This window comes from Stegostoma tigrinum, chromosome 1, assembly GCF_030684315.1.
Source record: "Stegostoma tigrinum isolate sSteTig4 chromosome 1, sSteTig4.hap1, whole genome shotgun sequence".
NCBI lineage: Eukaryota > Metazoa > Chordata > Chondrichthyes > Orectolobiformes > Stegostomatidae > Stegostoma > Stegostoma tigrinum.
In genome coordinates, this window is record NC_081354.1 from 102,049,500 (window position 1) to 102,069,793 (window position 20,294).

The 20,294-nt window shown below is 42.7% G+C and overlaps 1 protein-coding gene across 4 annotated transcripts in view; it reads right to left on the reverse strand.

Annotated features, from left to right (window-relative positions):
• The window catches only part of LOC125461679 (BTB/POZ domain-containing protein KCTD8-like), a 354,309-nt gene that overhangs the window by 246,549 nt on the left and 87,466 nt on the right, over positions 1 to 20,294 (reverse strand). Inside the window, exon 3 of one of the 4 annotated variants that reach the window (XM_059647461.1) lies at positions 16,106 to 16,140. The exons of the other annotated variants lie outside the window; for them this stretch is intronic. Coding sequence (XP_059503444.1) covers positions 16,134 to 16,140 — 7 coding nt within the window. The 3' untranslated portion in view covers positions 16,106 to 16,133. Of the gene's footprint in view, positions 1 to 16,105; positions 16,141 to 20,294 lie in introns of those variants that run through there. 4 annotated transcript variants of the gene reach the window in all.

Below are 20,294 nucleotides of genomic sequence, written 5' to 3' on the forward strand. Positions count from 1 at the left end.
AAGTATAAAAGATGGCATTAACTCATCAAAATTGTCATAAAATTCTGTAATACATTCACCACAGCCCACACCATTCATTCCACCCAATATGACAATAAGACCAAACGGAATCGGAACAGAAGTGTCTGGAGCCTTTTCTGCCATTCAATAGGATCAAGGCAAATCTGAGACGCCTCGCACCTACTTTACTGCCTTTTCTCCCTAAATCTTGATTCCTCTACTGAACAGGAATCCTTCTATTTCAGCCTTAAATATATCCAACAGAACTTATCGCTTCCGCCTCATCTGCTCCCAGGATGAGGCATTCCACTCCTGTACATCCCAGATGTCCTCGTTCTTCAAGGATTGCAACATCCCCCATGTGGTGGTCGAGAATGGCCTCGCCGTGTCTCCCGCATTTCCCGCAACTCATCCCTCACACTGCACCCCCGCAGTAACCGCCCTAAGAGAATCCCCCTCGCCCTCACATACCATACCACCAACCTCCGGATACACACATCATCCTCCAACATTTCCGCCATCTACAATCCGACCCCACCACTAAAGACGTTTTTCCATCCCCACCCTTGTCTGCCTTCTGGAGAGACCAATGTCTCCATAACTCCCTTGTCCGCTCCCACTCCCCTCAAAGCCCACCACGCCTGGCACTTTCCCCTGCACCAGCAGGAAGTGCTACACTTGCCCCCACACCTCCCCCCTCAACCCCATTCCAGGCCCCAAGATGACTTTAAATATCATGCAGATGTTCACCTGCACATCTGCCAATGTGGTATACTGTATCCATTGTACCCGTTGTGGCTTCCTCTACATTGGGGAAACCGAGCGGAGGCTTGGGGATCACTTTGCAAAACGCCTATGCTCGGTTCGCAATAAACAACTGCACCTCCCAGTCGTGAACCATTTCAACTCCACCTCCCATTCCTCAGACGACATGTCCATCATGGGCCTCCTGCAGTGCCATAATGATGCCACCAGGTTGCAGCAACAGCAACTCATATTCCACTTGGGAACCTTGCAGCCTAATGGTATCAATGTGGATTTTACCAGCTTCAAAATCTCCCCTCCCCCCCAGCATCCCAAAACCAGACCAGCTCGTCCCCGCCTCCCTAACCTGTTCTTCCTCTCACCTATCCCCTTCTCTCACCCCAAGCCACACCTCCATTTCCTACCTACTAACCTCATCCCGCCCCCTTGATCTGTCCGTCCTCCCCGGACTGACCTATCCCCTCCCTACCTCCCCATCCATACTCTCCTCTCCACCTATCTTTTCCTCTATCCATCTTCGGTCCACCTCCCCCTCTCTCCCTATTTATTTCAGAATCTTCTCCCCATGCCCCTTTTCTGATGAAGGGTCTAGGCCTGAAACATCAGCTTTTGTGCTCCTAAGATGCTGCTTGGCCTGCTGTGTTCATCCAGCCTCACACTTTGTAATCTCTGCCCTGACAGTTCTCTGTGATAAGGACTTCCAAAGACTGTCAACCCTCAGAGAAGAAATTCTCCCTCATCTCATTCTTAAATTGGCATCTCGTTTTTTTTTAAAACCATGGAGTCCACAATTTCTAAACATCCAATTTACAAATGCAATCCAATGCTGGGGTGTAATTTTAAAAATCTGACGTACAAATACTTCCTGTACAAATTGTCCTACATTGTGATCTGACTTGCATACAAATCAACTTGTGAACAGACTCCAGAATGGAATCCATTCAATACCTGGGGACGGCCTGTATACCCTCTTGTGACAGACTCTCCCCCGAGGGGAAACATCCTCTCAACATTTATCCTTTCAAGCCCCTTAAGAATTCTGGATGTTTCAATCTTATGACCCCTTCATCTTCTAAATTCCAGTGAGCATAGTCACAAGCTATTTTGCTTTTGCTGATAAGTCAATCCCTAGATCATCCAAGTGAACTTTCTTTGAATTGCCTCAAATATTATATTTTCTTGAATAAAATGATGAAAACTGCTCACAATACTCCAGATCTGGTCTCACCATCACTTTGTGCAGTGACAAGAAAATTTCCTACTCATACTCCAAACTCCATGAAATAAGGGCTAACATTCCATCAGCCTTCTTGATTACCCACCGCACCTGAATGTTCGTTTTCTGAGCCTCAAGTGTAAGTACCACCCAGTCCCTTTGTGTTGCAGCTTTCTGCAGTTTTTGTCCATTTAAATAATATTTTACATTTTTGTTCTCTCTTCTAAAATGAATAACTTTGCTTTTTCACACATTATACTGCATTTGCCAAATTTTTGCCCATTACTTAACATACCAATATCTCTCTGTAAACTGTTTGTACCCTTCTCACCACTTGCCTTTCTACTAATTTTTGGGTCATCTGCGAACTTAATTATAATACATTCACTTCCATCCACCATGTCATTAATATGCATTGTAAATAGTTGCAGACCCACCAGTGATACCTGTGGAATCCCACTGGTCATGTGTCACCAGCCTGAAAAAGAGCCCCTTAACCCCACTTGCTGTCTCCTTTCCAGTTACCAATTCTCTATCTATGCCAATATACTATCCCCAACACCAGGGAACTTTTCTTATGACTTAACCTTTTGTGATGTACTTTGTTGAATGACTTCTAGAAGTCCAAATATAAAACATCTCCTGGTCCCCTTCTATCTACTCTGGTTGAAATTTCCTTGAAAAAGTCTAATAAATTAGTCAAACATGATTTCCCTTCCATGAAGCCATGCTGACTCTGCTTGATTAGATAGTAACCATGATAGAAAATTATAAATTTTACCCTTGGAGTCCCCACAGAATGTGAAATCATGCGTTCATACAGTTGAATATCAAGGCACCCCTTTTCTGTCTTATTGTTGCCTGACTCCAGTAGGTCAAGCCAAGTTGCCACCTGCACAGTACAGAAAAGTTAAAGAACTGAGCTTAGCTGGTTTGAAATATGGTTCCTGCTAAATGATTTCGATAGCCTTTAATGGAGGGCAAACAAATGTGCAGTATTCAGTCGGACTAGATTGCTGAGCTTTTTCTGATTGTGTTTTTACCATGTTCCTGTGCATACTGAGGCTGTTCCAATGAGCAGGATGAAAGGGATTTATTTAAAATGAGCAGTGAATTAACCCAAACCAATTTAAATGCAAATGTGAACTGATTTAATGTTTTAATGTGGTTTTAATTCAATTTAACAGAAAAGAAGCACAAACATTCTGATTTTTAAAAAAATGGCCTTCTTTTAATTTAAACAAGCAGTTCAAAAGAATATTATATTCACAGAAGTGCAATTTTGCGAAGTCAAAATTGCACACATGCTGTTAGGAGAGGAAAGATTGGCAGAAGGCTAAAAGTGAAACCTATTTTGAGTAGAGACAACAAAGTGTGAAGCTGAGCGAACACAGCAGGCCCAGCAGCATCTCAGGAGCACAAAAGCTGACGTTTCGGGCCTAGACCCTTCATCAGAGAGGGTGATGGGGAGAGGGAACTGGAATGAATAGGGAGAGAAGGGGAGGCGGACCGAAGATGGAGAGAAAAGAAGATAGGTGGAGAGGAGCGTATAGGTGAGGAGGTAGGGAGGGGATAGGTCAGTCCAGGGAAGACGGACAGGTCAAGGAGGTGGGATGAGGTTAGTAGGTAGGAGATGGAGGTGCGGCTTGGGGTGGGAGGAAGGGATGGGTGAGAGGAAGAACAGGTTAGGGAGGCGGGGACAGGTTGGACTGGTTTTGGGATGCAGTGGGTGGAGGGGAAGAGCTGGGCTGGTTGTGTGGTGCAGTGGGGGTAGGGGACAAACTGGGCTGGTTTTGGGATGCGGTGGGGGAAGGGGAGATTTTGAAGCTGGTGAAGTCCACATTGATACCATTGGGCTGCAGGGTTCCCAAGCGGAATATGAGTTGCTGTTCCTGCAACCTTCGGGTGGCATCATTGTGGCACTGCAGGAGGCCCATGATGGACATGACATCTAAAGAATGGGAGGGGGAGTGGAAATGGTTTGCGACTGGGAGGTGCAGTTGTTTATTGCGAACCGAGCAGAGGTGTTCTACACAACCAGCCCAGCTCTTCCCCTCCACCCACTGCATCCCAAAACCAGTCCAACCTGTCTCTGCCTCCCTAACTTGTTCTTCCTCTCACCCATCCCTTCCTCCCACCCCAAGCCGCACCTCCATCTCCTACCTACTATCCTCATCCCACCTCCTTGACCTGTCCGTCTTCCCTGGACTGACCTATCCCCTACCTACCTCCTGACCTATACTCTCCTCTCCACCTATCTTCTTTTCTCTCCATCTTTGTTCCGCCTCCCCCTCTCTTCCTATTTATTCCAGAACCCTCTTCCCCTCCCCCATTTCTGATGAAGGGTCTAGGCCCGAAACGTCAGCTTTTGTGCTCCTGAGATGCTGCTTGGCCTGCTTTGTTCATCCAGCTCCACACTTTGTTGTCTTGGATTCTCCAGCATCTGCAGTTCCCATTATCTCCTATTTTCATTAGGTTCATTTAATCAGCCTAGAATCAGGATTCATGGTAAATGGGCAATTTCTTTAAACTCTAAATCCAAAATGATGGCGCATTTACAATTTTGCCAGCTTCAGATTTCAGCTCAGCAAGTGTGCATGGATTCAACCAGAAATACTAGTTATGGCCGGTTTGCTTAATCTTTGAAGACTACAAACAGATTTCCAGTTGGGAATTCTCCCAGTATCTGGGCCAAAAAAGTTTTCTTCAACAAAAACGATCAAACACAGCCTATCAGATTATTGTTCGCAAACAGCAAATGAAAAGCGTGCTCGGATTCGAACTAACATTTGCTCACACCATAATAGTAGCTGGCTTTTAAATATAAAACTTTGTTTGCAAATCATTTCAGCATATTTTCAGCCAGAAAAATATTACATGTTGTACAAATGCAATTAATGTACTACAAAATCACTTTACAAACAACAACATGAAATATTATGGATGCTGGAAATCTGAAATGCAACTAGAAAATGCTAGAAATTCTCAGCAGGTCAGGCAGCATGTATGTGAGAGTATTAGAGATAGTGGGTGACATTAATCAAGGCAATGGGTGTCTTTCCTGTCATCTGAAGTTCTATGCTGCCTCCTTTGGGGAAAACCCTTGAGAATGTAGTATTTAACCAGCACTTATGTGGCCAGTGATAATGGGAACTGCAGATGCTGGAGAATACAAGATAACAAAGTGTGGGGCTGGATGAACATAGCAGGCCAAGCAGCATCTTAGGAGCACAAAAGCTGACATTTCGGGCCTAGAACTTTCATCAGAAAAGAGGGATGGGGAGAGGATTCTGAAATAAATAGGGAGAGAGGGGGAGGTGGACCGAAGATGGAGAGAAAAGAAGATAGGTGGAGAGGATAGTATAGGTGGGGAGGTAGGGAGGGGATAGGTTAGTCCAGGGAAGACGGACAGATCAAGACGGCAGGGTGAGGTTAGTAGGTAGGAAATGGAGGTGTGGCTTGTGGTGGGAGGAGCGATAGGTGAGAGGAAGAATAGGTTAGGGAGGAGGGGACGAGCTGGGTTGGTTTTGGGATACCATAGGGGGAGGGGAGATTTTGATGCTAGTGAAATCCACGTTGATACCATTGGGCTGCAGGGTTCCCAAGCCGAATATGAGTTGCTGTTCCTGCAACCTTCGGGTGGCATCATTGTGGCACTGCAGGAGGCCCATGATGGACATGTCGTCTGAGGAATGGGAGGGGGAGTTGAAATGGTTTGCGACTGGGAGGTGCAGTTGTTCACTGCGAACCGAGTGGAGGTGTTCTGCAAAGCGGTCCTGAAGCCTCCGCTTGGTTTCCCCAATGTAGAGGAGGCCACAACAGGTATAGCGGATGCAGTATACCACATTGGCAGATGTGCAGGTGAACATCTGCTTGATGTGGAAAGTCTTCTTGGGGCCTGGGATGGGGGTGAGGGAGGAGGTGTGGGGGCAGGTATAGCACCTCCTGTAGTTGCAGGGGACAGTGCCAGCTGTGGTGGAGTGGACAAGAGAGTAGCAGAGAGACTGGTCTCTCCGAAAGGCAGACAAAGGTGGGGTAGGAAAAATGTCTTTAGTGGTGGGGTCAGATTGTAGATGGCGGAAGTGTCGGAGGATGATGCGTTGTATCCGGAGGTTGGTGGGGTGGTGTGTGAGGATGAGGGGTTTCTCTTTTGGCGGTTATTGCGAGGGCAGTGTGTGAGGGATGAGTTGCGGGAAATGCGGGAGACATGGTCGAGGGTGTTCTCGACCACTGCAGTCGGGGGGAGCGTTGCGGCCCTTGAAGAACGAGGACATCTGGGATGTGCGGGAGTGGAATGCCTCATTCTGGGAGCAGATGCGGCGGAGGCGAAGGAATTGGGAAGAGGGGATGGAATTTTTGCAGGAGGGTGGATGGGAGGAGGTGTATTCCAAGTAGCTGTGGGAGTCGGTGGGCTTGAAATGGACATGGGTTTCTAGGTGGCTTCCGCCCCCTTGACCTGTCCGTCTTCCTCGGACTGACCTATCCCCTCCCTACCTCCCCACCTATACTATCCTCTCCATCTATCTTCTCCTCTACCCATCTTCAGTCCGCCTCCCCCTCTCTCCCTATTTATTTCAGAACCCTCTCCCCATCCCCCTTTTCTGATGAATGTTCTTGGCCCGAAACGTCAGCTTTTGTGCTCCTAAGATGCTGCTTGGCCTGTGTTCATCCAGCCCCACACTTTGTTATCTTATGTGGCCAGTGGCAGGTCTTCCCTGAGATCAAGGCCTTCCAGCTCAAAATCTTGACCACCAAGAGCTGCAAAGTTACAAGCAGCAAAGCAGAAGCAATGAGGTTTTTGAAAGACCCCAGGCCACACATGAGTGAGGGCAGTCCTGGGGGATCCTTGTTGGGGATTATGAGAGGGGAAAAGAATGACCTGCAGCAAAGTAGATTTCAAGAACACCTCCCCATCCTGATGCAGGGTGCTCCAATCAAGCGCTTTGAATTAATACAACAGCACCCCCTCATCACCCACCCCCCCAAACCCCACCCCCTCAGCCAAGTAAAGGAACCCACAGGCTTTCCTTTGTTGGACTAGCTCAGTTGCCCTGCCTCCACTGGTCGAAAATCAGTGGCAATGGGATGAGACCCTGATACAGGTATTAATTCCATACTTATGGGATTTCATTGGCAATGGCTGTAAACAAGCCCTCCCATCCCAGGCTTATTAGAGGGAGAGGTGAGAAGGTAAATGGTGCCTCATTCTCACCCCTGTTTAAATGCACCTCGTCATCAAAATCAGCTCAGGGAGGTCATTCAATTCCACCAAAATTTCACATTAACGATTTTTCATCAGAACTGGGAGAAGCTACAGATATTACAGGCCTTAAGCAAGGGAAAGGGGAGTTGGCGGGGGGGAGGGGAAGAGTAGAAAGCAGTATTAAGGGAAAACACCATTTTATATACTTACCTGACAGTCTGAATTATTGGAGCTTCACTTTCAAATTTCAATTTAGTATTTCTGGACTAAAGTAACAAGAAAGGATTAGTGAGCCATCAAGCTCAACATACACCGCATTTGGGATGGAAATGAGTTCATGCGGTATCCAAAGTTTAAAAACAATACCTCAAAAGGTCATGTGAGCTTTCTTTCTGTCAGCGAGAGCCAAGAACTTGAATTTCATTGGCATCTACAAGGATGCAGTTTATCTTTGCATACTAACACTCTCAATATAAAAAGGTATTTCAAGATTTATAGACTCAGGTAAATTCTCAGAAAACAGCTGCACTTATTTTTCAAAAACTGAATTCTTAAAGTAATAATGAGCTAAGGACAAGTTCATCACAAGTGTTTTTTTATTCATTCATGGGACGTAAGCATTACTGTTGAAGCCAGCATGTATTGTCTATCCCTAACTGTACTCAAGAAGTTGGTGGTGAACTGCCTTCTCTAATAGCTGTGGACCTTGGAGTGCAGCTACTCCCAGAGGACAGATAAGGAAGGAATTCTAGACTTTCAATACAACAACTTAGGAGGAATGTTGATATATTTCCAAGTCACAACAATGAATGGCTTGGAATAGAACTTGCAAGTGGTGATGTTCCCATATAGCTGCTGCCTTCACCTTCTAGATGGCAGAGTTCATGGGTTTGGAAAGTGCTAACAGAGGAGTCTAGGTGCATCTGAAAGATGACAGACACTGCTGCCACTGTGCATTTTTGATGGAGGAAATGTATGTGGAAGGTGGTAGGCAGAGTACTAATTAAGCATGCTGTTTGGCCCTGGATGGTATCAGAGATAATGGGAACTGCAGATGCTGGAGAATCCAAGATAATAAAATGTGAGGCTGGATGAACACAGCAGGCCAAGCAGCATCTCAGGAGATGCTGCTTGGCCTGCTGTGTTCATCCAGCCTCACATTTTATTATCTTGGCCCTGGATGGTGTTATTCTTAGCATGTCCTCCTGCACTCTCCATTAATTTGGGATTGATCTCCTGGTTCAATAGTAATAACACAGTGGGGGATATGGTAGGCTGAGATTACTGATAGTGGTTGAAAACAATACTTCTGTTGCTGATGGTCCACAGTTCCTCTTGAATGCCCAATTTTATGTTACTACATCTGACCAAAGTCTACCCATTTAGCACAGCGATAGTGCCAAACAACATGATTGAAGGGGATCAATGTGTGATGATTACTCTTACTGACATTATCAGTATATCAGGATGGGTGATTCAATGACAGGTAATTTGATGAGGACAAGGTCAAGCAATTTTTTTTCTTCCTCTTGATGTTCCCTTCAGAACGCATCACAAATCCAATCTAGTAGCAATATGAATTAGGATTCAACTAGATCCATTAATAATGGTTTTCCATCCATTCTAGCTGATTGACAATGAAGATAGGTTTGACAGTTATATTTGGAGTCATGAAGGTCCACCAACACCTTTATTGCCAAAGATTTGTAGTAATGATGGACAACAAACCCTGCTAGGTTTATGAAAAGAGGAAAAGGCAATGACACGTGTCGCTTTGCCAAATTCAGTGGTGTGTATGATTACAAGTTGGAACACTGTCCAGGAAGCCAGGTAGCAAGTGTGTTTTGCTTTGTAGCTACTCTCAATTGTTCTTCCAAAAGGTGTTCAACGTGGAGGAACACTGATTCGTCAACTGAATAGGAGATGGTAAAAAACAAAACAAAATTGCTGGAAAAGCTCAGCAGGTCTGGCAGCATTTTGGGGGAGAAAACAGAGTTAACATTTTGGATTCAGTGACCCTTCCTCAGAAGAGATTCTGAGGAAGGGTCTCTGGACCTGAAACGTTAACTCTGTTTTCTCCTCCTCAGATGATGCCAGACCTGCTGAACTTTTCCAGCAATTTTGTTTTTGTTCCTGATTTACAGCATTCGCAGTTCTTTTAGTTTTTATTTGAGTAGGAGATAGTAGGTGGCTGTCAGCAGGAGGTGCTTTTTTTTGTCTCCGTTTGACCCCATGCCATGTGATTTCACGGGGTCCGAAGACAATATAGAGGGTTCCCAGCGCAACTTCCTTCTGACTGAATACAATAGCTGTGGTAAGCCTGTCCAGCCAGTAATATGACCAGGAAGGGACAATGATGGTGTTGCCTGAGGCATATTCTGCAAAGTATGGTTGTGAGGGTATGACGATGTCAGGCTGTTGCTTGACTTGCCTGTAGAATAACATGTCCAATTTTGACATATGGCCTAACATTTTAGTTAGGAGAACTTGCGCAGCGTCAATAATACTAGATTTGCCACGGTCGTTTCTGGTGCTTAGGTCGATACCATGTTAACTGTCTGGTTTCATTTCTTGTCTCAAAGTTGAATCAACTGAGTGACCTGACCATTTCTGAGAGCAGTTAAGATTCAACCACATTGCCGCGAGACTGGAGTCACATGCAAGTCGGACTAGGTGGGACTACAGTGCTGCTTCCCTATAGAGATCAGTGTATTAAATCTACCAATTAAACATATTTGTCTTTAATTAAAGACAGATACAGCAACTATCTAAGCTATCATAGATTTATCCTAATACATTGACAAGAATAACTTATTACTGTCTTCATTTCCTTCCTTGAGTAAATGAGAACATTTCATGATTACAAAATGTAGCCAATATGCAATGCAAACCCAGCACGTGCAGCATCATAGGGTTTTACATCCACACTGAATATCCTGGAGCACTACTGCATTGTGTTACTCCACTGCCCAGGATTATGGGTAGATTTGGATAAAGAATACCACAAATTACAGATAAAATATAATCACCTTCAAATTCAAATCTAAGTTACCTCAGATTATTATCAAAAGCTGAAACTGAGAAATGAAAGTATGTTTAGTGTTTGGAATGTGGAAAGGATCTTTGTGAAGAGAGAATCATTAAGGGTTTACAGCACAGAAAACAGGTCCTTTTGGCCCATCATGTCTATAGTCATCTGACATCCACCTGCTCCTATCCTGTTTTATGGAAATTGCCCTTTAGTCTTGTAAGCCATTGACATTTCAAGTGTTCATCTAATAGCTCTTAAATGTCTTGAGGGTTCCCAAATCTACCATCCTTTTAGGCAGTGAGTTCCAGATACCCACAACCTTCAAAATCTCCTTCTCAATAGCATAAGACCGTGCCTCTTGGGTGACGTCTTTACTACAGAGAAAACTTTCTCCCTATCTTCCCTATCTATGCCCCTCAGAACTTTGGACCAGGTCCCCTCTCAGCTTTCTCTGCTCACAGGAAAACAACCCCAGCCTCTCGAGTCTCTCTTCAAACTTGCCTTCATTCATTGAGGTTTTCAATACAAGAGGAATGAGTTTATGATGGAGTGGTTGATAGGTCCAACCTAGACAACTTCCTGTGGAATCTCTTGTGCTTCCTCCCTAGCACAATCATATCCTTCCTGTAGTGTGATGTCCAGAACAGCATACAATCCTCCAGCTGTGGCCTAAATAATATTATATACTGCTCCATCATAACCTCCTTCCTCTTGTGTTCAATGCCTTGAATAGTTATAGCAAGTATCCCATACTCCATTTTATCCATCTTATCTATCTGTTCTGTTGCCTTCAATGATTTAGGGACATGCACACCAAGGACCCTCTGATCCTCTTTACCATCTAAGGTCCTACCATTTCCTATAGACTCCTTTGCCTTGTTAGTTTCACAAAATGCACCACCTCACACTTTTCAGGGCTAAATTCCATTTGCCTCTGTTCAACCTATCTGATCCGTATATGTTGTCCGCTAATCGAATGATTTTTCCCTTGCTACTTACCACACCACCTATTTTCTTGCCATCTTCAAACCTACTGATCATATCCACTACATTTGTGTTTAAGTCATTAAAGTACACCATAAACAGCAAGCAACCCTTCACCAAACGCTGTTGTATGCCACAGACACAGGCTTCCAGTCACAAAAATACCCTTCAACCATCATCCTCTGCTTCCTACCACTAAGCCAATTTTGGATCTACCTGGTGAAATTGCACTGGATTCCATGGGCTTTTAGCTTCTGAACTAATCTACCATGCAAAATCTTGTCAAAAACCTTACTGAAGTCCAGATTGACTACATTAACTGCCTTATGCTTGTCTGCAGGCCTAGTCACCTCCTTAACAAGAATCACATTTGTTAGAAATCATTTCCTCTTACATACCTAAGTTGATTATCCTTGATTAATCCTTGCTTCTCCAGGTAGAAATTAATTCTGTCACTCTTATTTATTTCCAATAATTTTCCTACTGCAGACGTGGGACTCACAGGCCTGGAGTTTGCTAGTTTATCTTGAGCAATAGTAATATTATATCAGCTGTCCACCAGTCCTCTGGACCCCCTCCTGTGGCCGGAGAGGATTCAAACTTTAATGTCGCTGTCCTTGTGATCTCCTGCCTTGCATCCCACCACTGCCTTAGATACATCCCATCTGGGACATCATCAAGTACTGTGCATTCCTTTAACAAAGAAATTGTTTGGAATGCTGAAATTCTATATTTGATAGACATTTATTCAGATTTGACAATCAGAATTAGTAGAAATTTCAACTACAGCATAGACACAGCACCCACTCATGAATCAGCCGAGCCTTAAATACCTGACCAACATTTCATTAATTTAAAGGAAAGCAAACTTTGAGCAGAGTTTATTAAAGTCAGTTAACTTACACCTCCACCAAAATGTACATTTTTTACAGATATTTGCTGAATTCATTATTTTAGAAAAAGAAAAGCACAATTTATGACAAGGAAAAATATGAGAGTTGAATTTTCACAGATGTGGAGAATATTTACAAAAAATTCCATGCAAAAACTTGTAAAATGCCAGCAAAAAAAAAGGGTGGAAAAGCTATCCAAAACTATTGGACTGCTCTTAACAGTCTCTATTCATATACAATGCAATGATACAGTGCATCACAAAAGCATAATTTGCATCAAGGTATCAAATGTTTGTGTAGAAAATAGAACAGTTTAGGTCTGCATTAGATATTGTCTCAGCCTGATTCTGCTAATCGCTGAAAACAGTCCTTATATTAAACAGTCTTAAATTCAGGAATGTGCCTGAACTGTTCAAAATTCAATCACAGGAGACTACAACGCAGAGCATTTAGCATTAAGGCTCTTTGTGATCTAACTAGATACTGTATCAATCACATATCCCTTATGTACATGTCACCAGTCCATCAGTCAGCAAAATAAAACATTTCAGAGAAGAAGATGAACATTTTACTTTCTTAAAAATGCTGTACAAATACAAGTTATCTCCTTCTGCGGATAGATTGGTCAATGTCATGGATTATTAATTGTGGCAATCAAATGAGTGCATGAGATATCTGAATAAGTATTTACATGGTCTAAATTGAATGAGGTCCCTTAAATTGAATGAGTGATAGTCTTGTCTTGCCTTTCAGTACCCTATTGACGCATAGGAATTAATTTTCCTGATCATTACTAGAGAGGGATATCATGAAGGCATTTCCATTCTTAATATTTTTTGAGGACTTGTGTCTGAAGTATTGCGAATATGGTTCATTTGAACAAAGGATGAGTCAGCTCGACCTGTTTTGTTAAAGGGTCACTGAAGAAATATTCTGAGACCCTGTGTTTTAAAGTATCTTACTAGAAATCACTTGCCTTCAGCTCACTGTTTGTGCTTACTGGAAACCATGGGCAGAATCTTCACCTGCCCCGGAATGATCTGGGTATTCATTAGGCTTCTGAGAAATTTGAGAGAGATGATAGAAATGAGATTCTCAATGCAGAGAGATAAAAGTTTGATTCTCGAACCAAGTTTTGAATGAAGAGGTGAAAATCTGACTCGTGAGTAGTGAGACATCTATTTGCATGCATTAGGAAGCCTTTATTAACTAATGTCACCTTATTGGTACGCAGTTTTCTAAAGTCCCACCCGTTGTATTGAAGCTAGATAGTGCCAATTCCCAGCAGAAATGTCAGAACTGCCACTTGGTGATTCCAAACGCTGCTTGCTTCTCTAGCTATCCATCTTCAACAGCAGTCACCAACATCTCAGGGCATACCATAGGCAGTGACCACCACCATCCCATTGTTCATTGACATTGGTATTGGGCATTTAGCAGCCTCACTGCATCATCGTGGCACAACTCCAACCCACTTGCAATACAGCTTTGCACAGTTAGTGCTGCAGTTGGAGCACGTCACAACCTCTCATTGAATGCTGCTGCCCAAGATGCCTGGGACACAAACAAGCACCTACCTCATGGATTGGATCAGGTGCATCTCAGTGCTCCTCACTTGCTGTCCTAGTATTTCCTCAATTTGCAACTACTTTGATGTCACAACCTCTCTGCCTTGCTTTGACTTCGTTTGCTTTGCCCCTGAGCAAGAGCTTGAAGGCTGTTCTACCTGGCCTTGCTGTTTAGACACAAAGCCAAATACCTTATCACAGTTGTCACCTGTCATGGAGATGGATGCGTTGGCGTACAGCACTCTGCTACATCAATCTCACACTTGCACTAACATGTGTTAGTGACATGACTAACACACTGCACATGCTTCAAATGAATGGCCTCATTGCAATTAAACCTGTTTTACTATAACCTGGTGTCCATATGGTTTCTGACCTTGTCCATCCCAGTCCAAAACTAGCACCTCCACCTCATTGCCCAATATACAGGGAGTAGTCCTCTGATTGCCATTGATTCCAGGGTAAAACTTTCCACTGGTTCGAATTATACCTGGAACATAGGAAGATAGTTGTCCTTTTGGAGATCAGTCAGCTCAGCTCCAGGCCATCTCTGAAAGCATTCCTCAAGATTGGGTCCTCGACCCAACTGTCTTCAGCTGTTTTGTCAATGAACTTCGGTCCATCATAAGGTCCTGTGTAACTTGGGTTCTTAAACAGCAAAACATTGAGTATAGGAGTCGGGAGGACATGTTGCAGTTGCACAGTTGGTGAGACCACTTTTGGAATACAATGCACAGTTCTGGTCATACTACTATGGAAAAGATATTTTTAAATTGGATAGGGGACAGAAAAGATTGACAAACCTGTTGCCGGGAATAGATGGTTTGAAATATAAAAACAGGCTGGATAAGCTGGGACATTTTTCACTAGAGTGTAGAAGGCTGCAGGGTGACTTTATAAAGGCTTATAAAGTCAAATGGGCATAACCAAGGTGAATAGCCAAGGTCTTTTCCCTAGGAGGGCATATCTTTGAGTTGAGAGGAGAAACATTCAAAGAAACAGGATGTGGGCAGGGTCTCGAAAAGGCCAGATCCATTATCCTTAGTTCCCTCATATTCCTACTAACACTCCCTCCAATTAACATTTTAACAAACACCTGTCGCTCGGGTTGTGTTTGGTGTTGTTGGTTGGTTTGCCGAGCTGACTGGTTTGTATGTAAAAGTTTCGTCTCCCTTCTCGATGACGTCATCAGCACTGTGTAGCTCCTGTTGAAGCACTGTTGTTCTGTCCTGCTCTGAATTTATATGGTTCGGTCTATCGCGGTATGCAGTCTTGTTTCTGGTTTTTTACCGTAGTGAACTGACATCTGAGCTGACTACAAGACTCCAATGACCTCTTGGAATAAGGATGGCAAACCAACTAACAGCCACACTTTGCCAGTTACACTCAATGATGAAAGATCCCATACCACAACGAACAGGGCAGATGTGACATACAAAATACCGTACAGCAACTGTGAGAAACACTACATAGAACAGATGGGCAAGAAACTCACCACCAGGATACATGATTAGAATGGTGGAAATTTCAGTGGACCCAAGATCAAAGTAGTCTATTAGACTCAGGAGCAGTACAGGAAATATACAGCATTAAAAACGTCATAGCTTTAAGAACTAATAATATAGACAGTTGGCAGGTCAATAACTGAAAATGTGATTCAGGTGGGAATAATGTATTAAGGCTACAAGCACCAGGCTCTAATTTGGAAATTTGTGGAAAAGGTCAGACATTCTTTATTATACCTTCAAAAGTCCGTCACTATTACCTGCAAAAAATTTCCGTTTTCCTGCAGAAGGTATAAGATTTTACATTTAGCAACAAAAACAAAATCAGTGAAAATCCTCAGTAACCAGTAGTGAGATAAAAAAATTGCAGTATCACAGAAGTTAAAAGTTGAAAGGAAGGGAAACATACCAACAGTATTGTACCGCACAGTTTAGAAGACTTTAAGACAAGGAAAAACACGATAGCATTGCAATGTTGAAAAAGTACGGAACTATTTAGGAAAGAAACTAAAGTAGTATTTATATATTGCAAGATGAAAAAGTGCTTAAGTTAGAATAAGTTAACCATATCAGCAAGAAATTACTGGAGAATAATACTCCCTAGTAGATTTAATATCAGAGACAGGCTAACTAGCATACAGGTTGGACACCTCGGTGAAAACACTTCATAAGATAGAGATTTATTCCAAGCCAGGCACCAAATCACAAGATAAACAAACAAATACATTCTTGTTTTCAATAACACCTATAACAGATAATGTTATTATGTAACATGGCATAAAAGAAGACATTAATACTCTGATTGAAGTTTTGCAAGAATTTGACAATTTCTTTAATCTGAGAACAACTGAAGTTTCTGTAAAGGCAAAATTAAAACAGAAAAAAAAATCAGCATCTGGAGACATCCAAAGATAATTTAAGCAATGTTCTCTTCAGATTGGTGGAAACTTTGACTTCTGAACTTGCAATTAGAACCTATAAGAGGCGGAAATAATGTCAGAATTGCTGAGGTGTCTTTGTCAAATTTATTACAGTCCAAAGAAGTTTTTGGAGAAAACTATTCAGATTGTACTGAAAGCAAAAGTCCAGAAGACTCACAGAGAAATCCTGAGTGGAGAACATCAAGTTTACCACAGGAGAATGCCTCATAGACATACACAGTTATACTATATCTGTAAAACAGCCAAGTGATGTGAGGAAGTAAGACACAATTTCAGACCAGTGAAAAGTCAAATGGCTACTCATATAATGATGTTAGTGCGGTAGAATCACCAACATAAGAAAACTTAGAAAAATATCACCTCTCCTTTAGCATTGTTTTATCAAAATCCCAGAATTCCCAGAATGTGGGTCTACCTATAGTATATGGGCTTCAGCTGTTAAACTACATAAGTCACCACTGCCTTCTCAAGGGAAGCAAGGGATGGGCAATAAATGCTGGCCCAGACCATGACATTCATGTGCGAATATATAGAGATAAAAGCTAAAATAATGCATTCATAAGAGAATTTGGTGATCCAACTCACTTAGGTTTAGAAGAACTTATTCATGGCCACTTCATTAGTTTTGACGTGGGGTGAGTATCACTTTCTTATTAAATTGTCAACAATGGATAAAGAAAAATGGAGGTTACTGCCTACAGAGGTGAATGTATAGGATTCAGGTAGGTCAGCTCCCAATACTAAAATTATGCTGCAAGGAACACTGCAACATAAAATATCTAAATTAGATAATAATACACACTTCTTGATCCTGAAGACTCATTCTTGAGCAAATTTGCACATTTTGCCATTAGCCTTCTTCAAAAGATTGAAGAAGCTGAATAGCTGAGGGGTAGAAGTTCCTTTGAGAAGAGTTACCCTAAATTGTTCATAGAACTAGAGAAACCCAAAGCCAAACATAGCATCATGTCAAAGATGAATGCTAAACTGTTTATTGTCTGCACACCAAGGAGGGTTCACAAGCATTAATGAATCAAGCCAAGGAATAACTTCAGGAAATAACCAGAATGGACATTGTCTAGTGGTGAAATAAAAAAGTATGGTGTTTGGGCATACATATGGTAGCCAAACTCAATCAGTCCACCAGAATTTGTATTGACCTAACACAACACAACACAACAAGATTGTGATGAGGGAAATCCACTCTTGTGTCTACAGTAGATGCAAGTTTCACCAAATTGTTTAAAAGTTAAATTTTCACTTAACTCCATGACAACAGTGGCATCTGACAGACACCAAAAGACAAGCAATCAAAACTGCTCACATCATTTAAAACTCCATTTGGGAGATTTACATTCAATGGTCTGCCTTTTGACACTGACTTGGAGGCAGAGATTTTTCAAAGGATTATTCCAGTAATTACAGGGTTTAGAAAATGTCAGATGCCACATGGATGACAAACTGATACTTGAGGAAATGTTTAAGGAGCATGACTATTTGATGCATTTTCACGAACCCTACAATCTGAAGGGCTTGCCCTCAAAGATAAATGTGAATTTTCCAAGAAATCTATTCACTTCCTAGCACACATTGTCAACAAGGATGGAATAAAGCCACACTGATAGAAAATAATGTTTGTTGAGGAATTTCCCACTCTAAAATCACATACACAGAATCAAGACTGAAAAATTCTTAAGCTTGTGATTACATTATTAGAGTTTGGCAAACTATTTTTAACAAGCATCAATGAAGCCAGGCGTTTGCCAGTTGATCAAATCTTCCAGTTGAATATGAGGTATACATAATCAATATAAAAGCACACAATAAGTATTAGAAATGTAATGCTGGGAGTATGCACATCATTGTTATACTTTATTTACAGAATAAATCACTTAAATGATAATACACAAAAACAAAGTTGCTGGAAAGACTCAGCAAGACTGGCAGCATCTGTGGAGGAGATGCACACTTCCTCACAACAAGACTTCCAACTGTATCTTAACCATCACTGAAAAGTCTTGTGCAATTGGCCCATGATACGATATTTAAATAATTACATCATCATTTATTATAGGATCACTGCTGGAGTCAACTGATGGACAGCAGTGCAAAAGATTTGAAGTTTAATGCCCATGTCTTTTTAAAATACAAGCCAAATGTTCTGTTTATGTTTTATTCGTTGATATACTTTCTAACGCATTTTTAATGGCTCACATCCCCAATTCAAATCTTTGAATATAAAATGCTTTTTCTTCCATGATTCTTAATTTCAAAATGTATTCTTTTGCATCTCTCAACAGTAAAATTCTTCTATCAACTATCAGCCCAACTTTCCAGCTTAATGCAATCCTTCACTACTCATGCTATTTTCTCACACTTTCAAATTTCACGACATTAGAATTTCCCAAGTGGTTTCCCTCGTTCTCAATTCTTGTTCATTTACGAATAAAGTAAATAACTAACTAACTCATTGCAGGGTCCACGGAGCACAGTTCATTTTCAGTTTGAAAGGCTTTCTTTTATCCTTAGCCTTTGATTTTCTCTATTTTAACTTACTTTTCCATCTATATCACCACATTTTAATTCTACAGTATATTCACACTGTTATTCTCACTGGTGAACACTGAGGAAATTATTCAATGTAATTCAATTCAATTGTCCAATACAATTCCGTTTTGCAGGCATTAACTTGCATTAGTTATCATATTAGAGATAACAAAGTGCAGAGCTGGATGAACACAGCAGGTCAAGCAGCATCTTAGGGCCACCAAAGCTGACGTTTTGGGCTGAGACACTTCATCAGAAATGGGGGAGGGGGGAGAGGGTTCTGAAATAAAGAGGAAGAGAGAGGGAGGCGGATTGGAGATGGATAGAGGAGAAGAGAGGTGGAGAGGAGACAGATAAGTTAAAGAGGTGGGGATGGAGCCAGTAGTGTAGGTGGGGAGGTAGTGAGGGGATAGGTCAGTCCGGGGAGGGTGGACAGGTCAATGGAGGGTGGGGGGATGAGGTTAGTAGGAAGGAAATGGGGGTGCGGCTTCAGGTGGGAGGAGGGGATAGGTGAGAAGAAGAACAGGTTAGGGAGGCGGGGACAAGCTGGGCTGGTTTTGGGATGCAGTGGTGGGAGGGGAGATTTTGAAGCTTGTGAAATCCACATTGATACCATTGGGCTGCAAGGTTCCCAAGCGGAATATGAGTTGCTGTTCCTGCAAACTTTGGGTGGAATTATTGTGACACTGCAGGAAGCCCAAGATGGACATGTCGTCTAAGGAATGGGAGGGGGAGTTGAAATGGTTCGCGACTGGGAGGTGCAGTTGTTTATTGCGAACCGAGTTTAGGTGTTCTGCAAAGCAGTCCCCAAGACTCCACTTGGTTTCCCCAATGTAGAGGAGGCCACAAGGGGTACAGCGCACAGTATACCACATTGGCGAATGTGCAGGTGAACATCTGCTTGACGTGGAAAGTCTTCTTGGGGCCTGGGATGGGGATGAGGGAGGAGGTGTGGGGGCAGGTGTAGCAATTCCTGCGGTTGCAGGGGAAAGTGCCGGGTGTGGCGGGGTTGGAGGGGAGTGTGGAGCGCACAAGGGAGTCATGGAGAGTGTGGTCCCTCCTGCCTGTCTCCTCTCCACCTATCTTCTCCTCTATCTATCTTCAATCCGCCTCCCCCTCTCTCCCTATTTATTTCAGAACTCTCTCCCCATCGCCTAATTCTGAAGAAGGGTCTAGGCCCAAAACATCAGCTTTTGTGCCCCTAAGATGCTGCTTGACCTGCTGTGTTCATCCAGCTCCACACTTTGTTATCTTGGATTCTCCAGTATCTGCAGTTCCCATTATCTCTGATGTAATTGTAATCATATTATCTTCATTTTATGCACCTCTTCTGCACCACGTTAATGTGCTCTATCCTGTACTCAAATTCACTTCTGAGTTACGGCTGTCTGCTTCCATTCCTTGATGTGCAAGTTGTGAAATTCTCTGATGGGGTCTTTGCTACTACATTCTACAAGCCAACCATAACAGGATCCTGGCTGGTGGCTCACCTTGCATGCGTGAAACAGAAGTAGAGTCCATCAAGTATCTTCTTTGGGATAATGGATATCCTGACCAGATCATTGTTCACTACATATCATGCAAACTTGACAACAAATCAAAGATCATCAGTTTCTGGCCTGAAAAATGCCTGGTCTACCT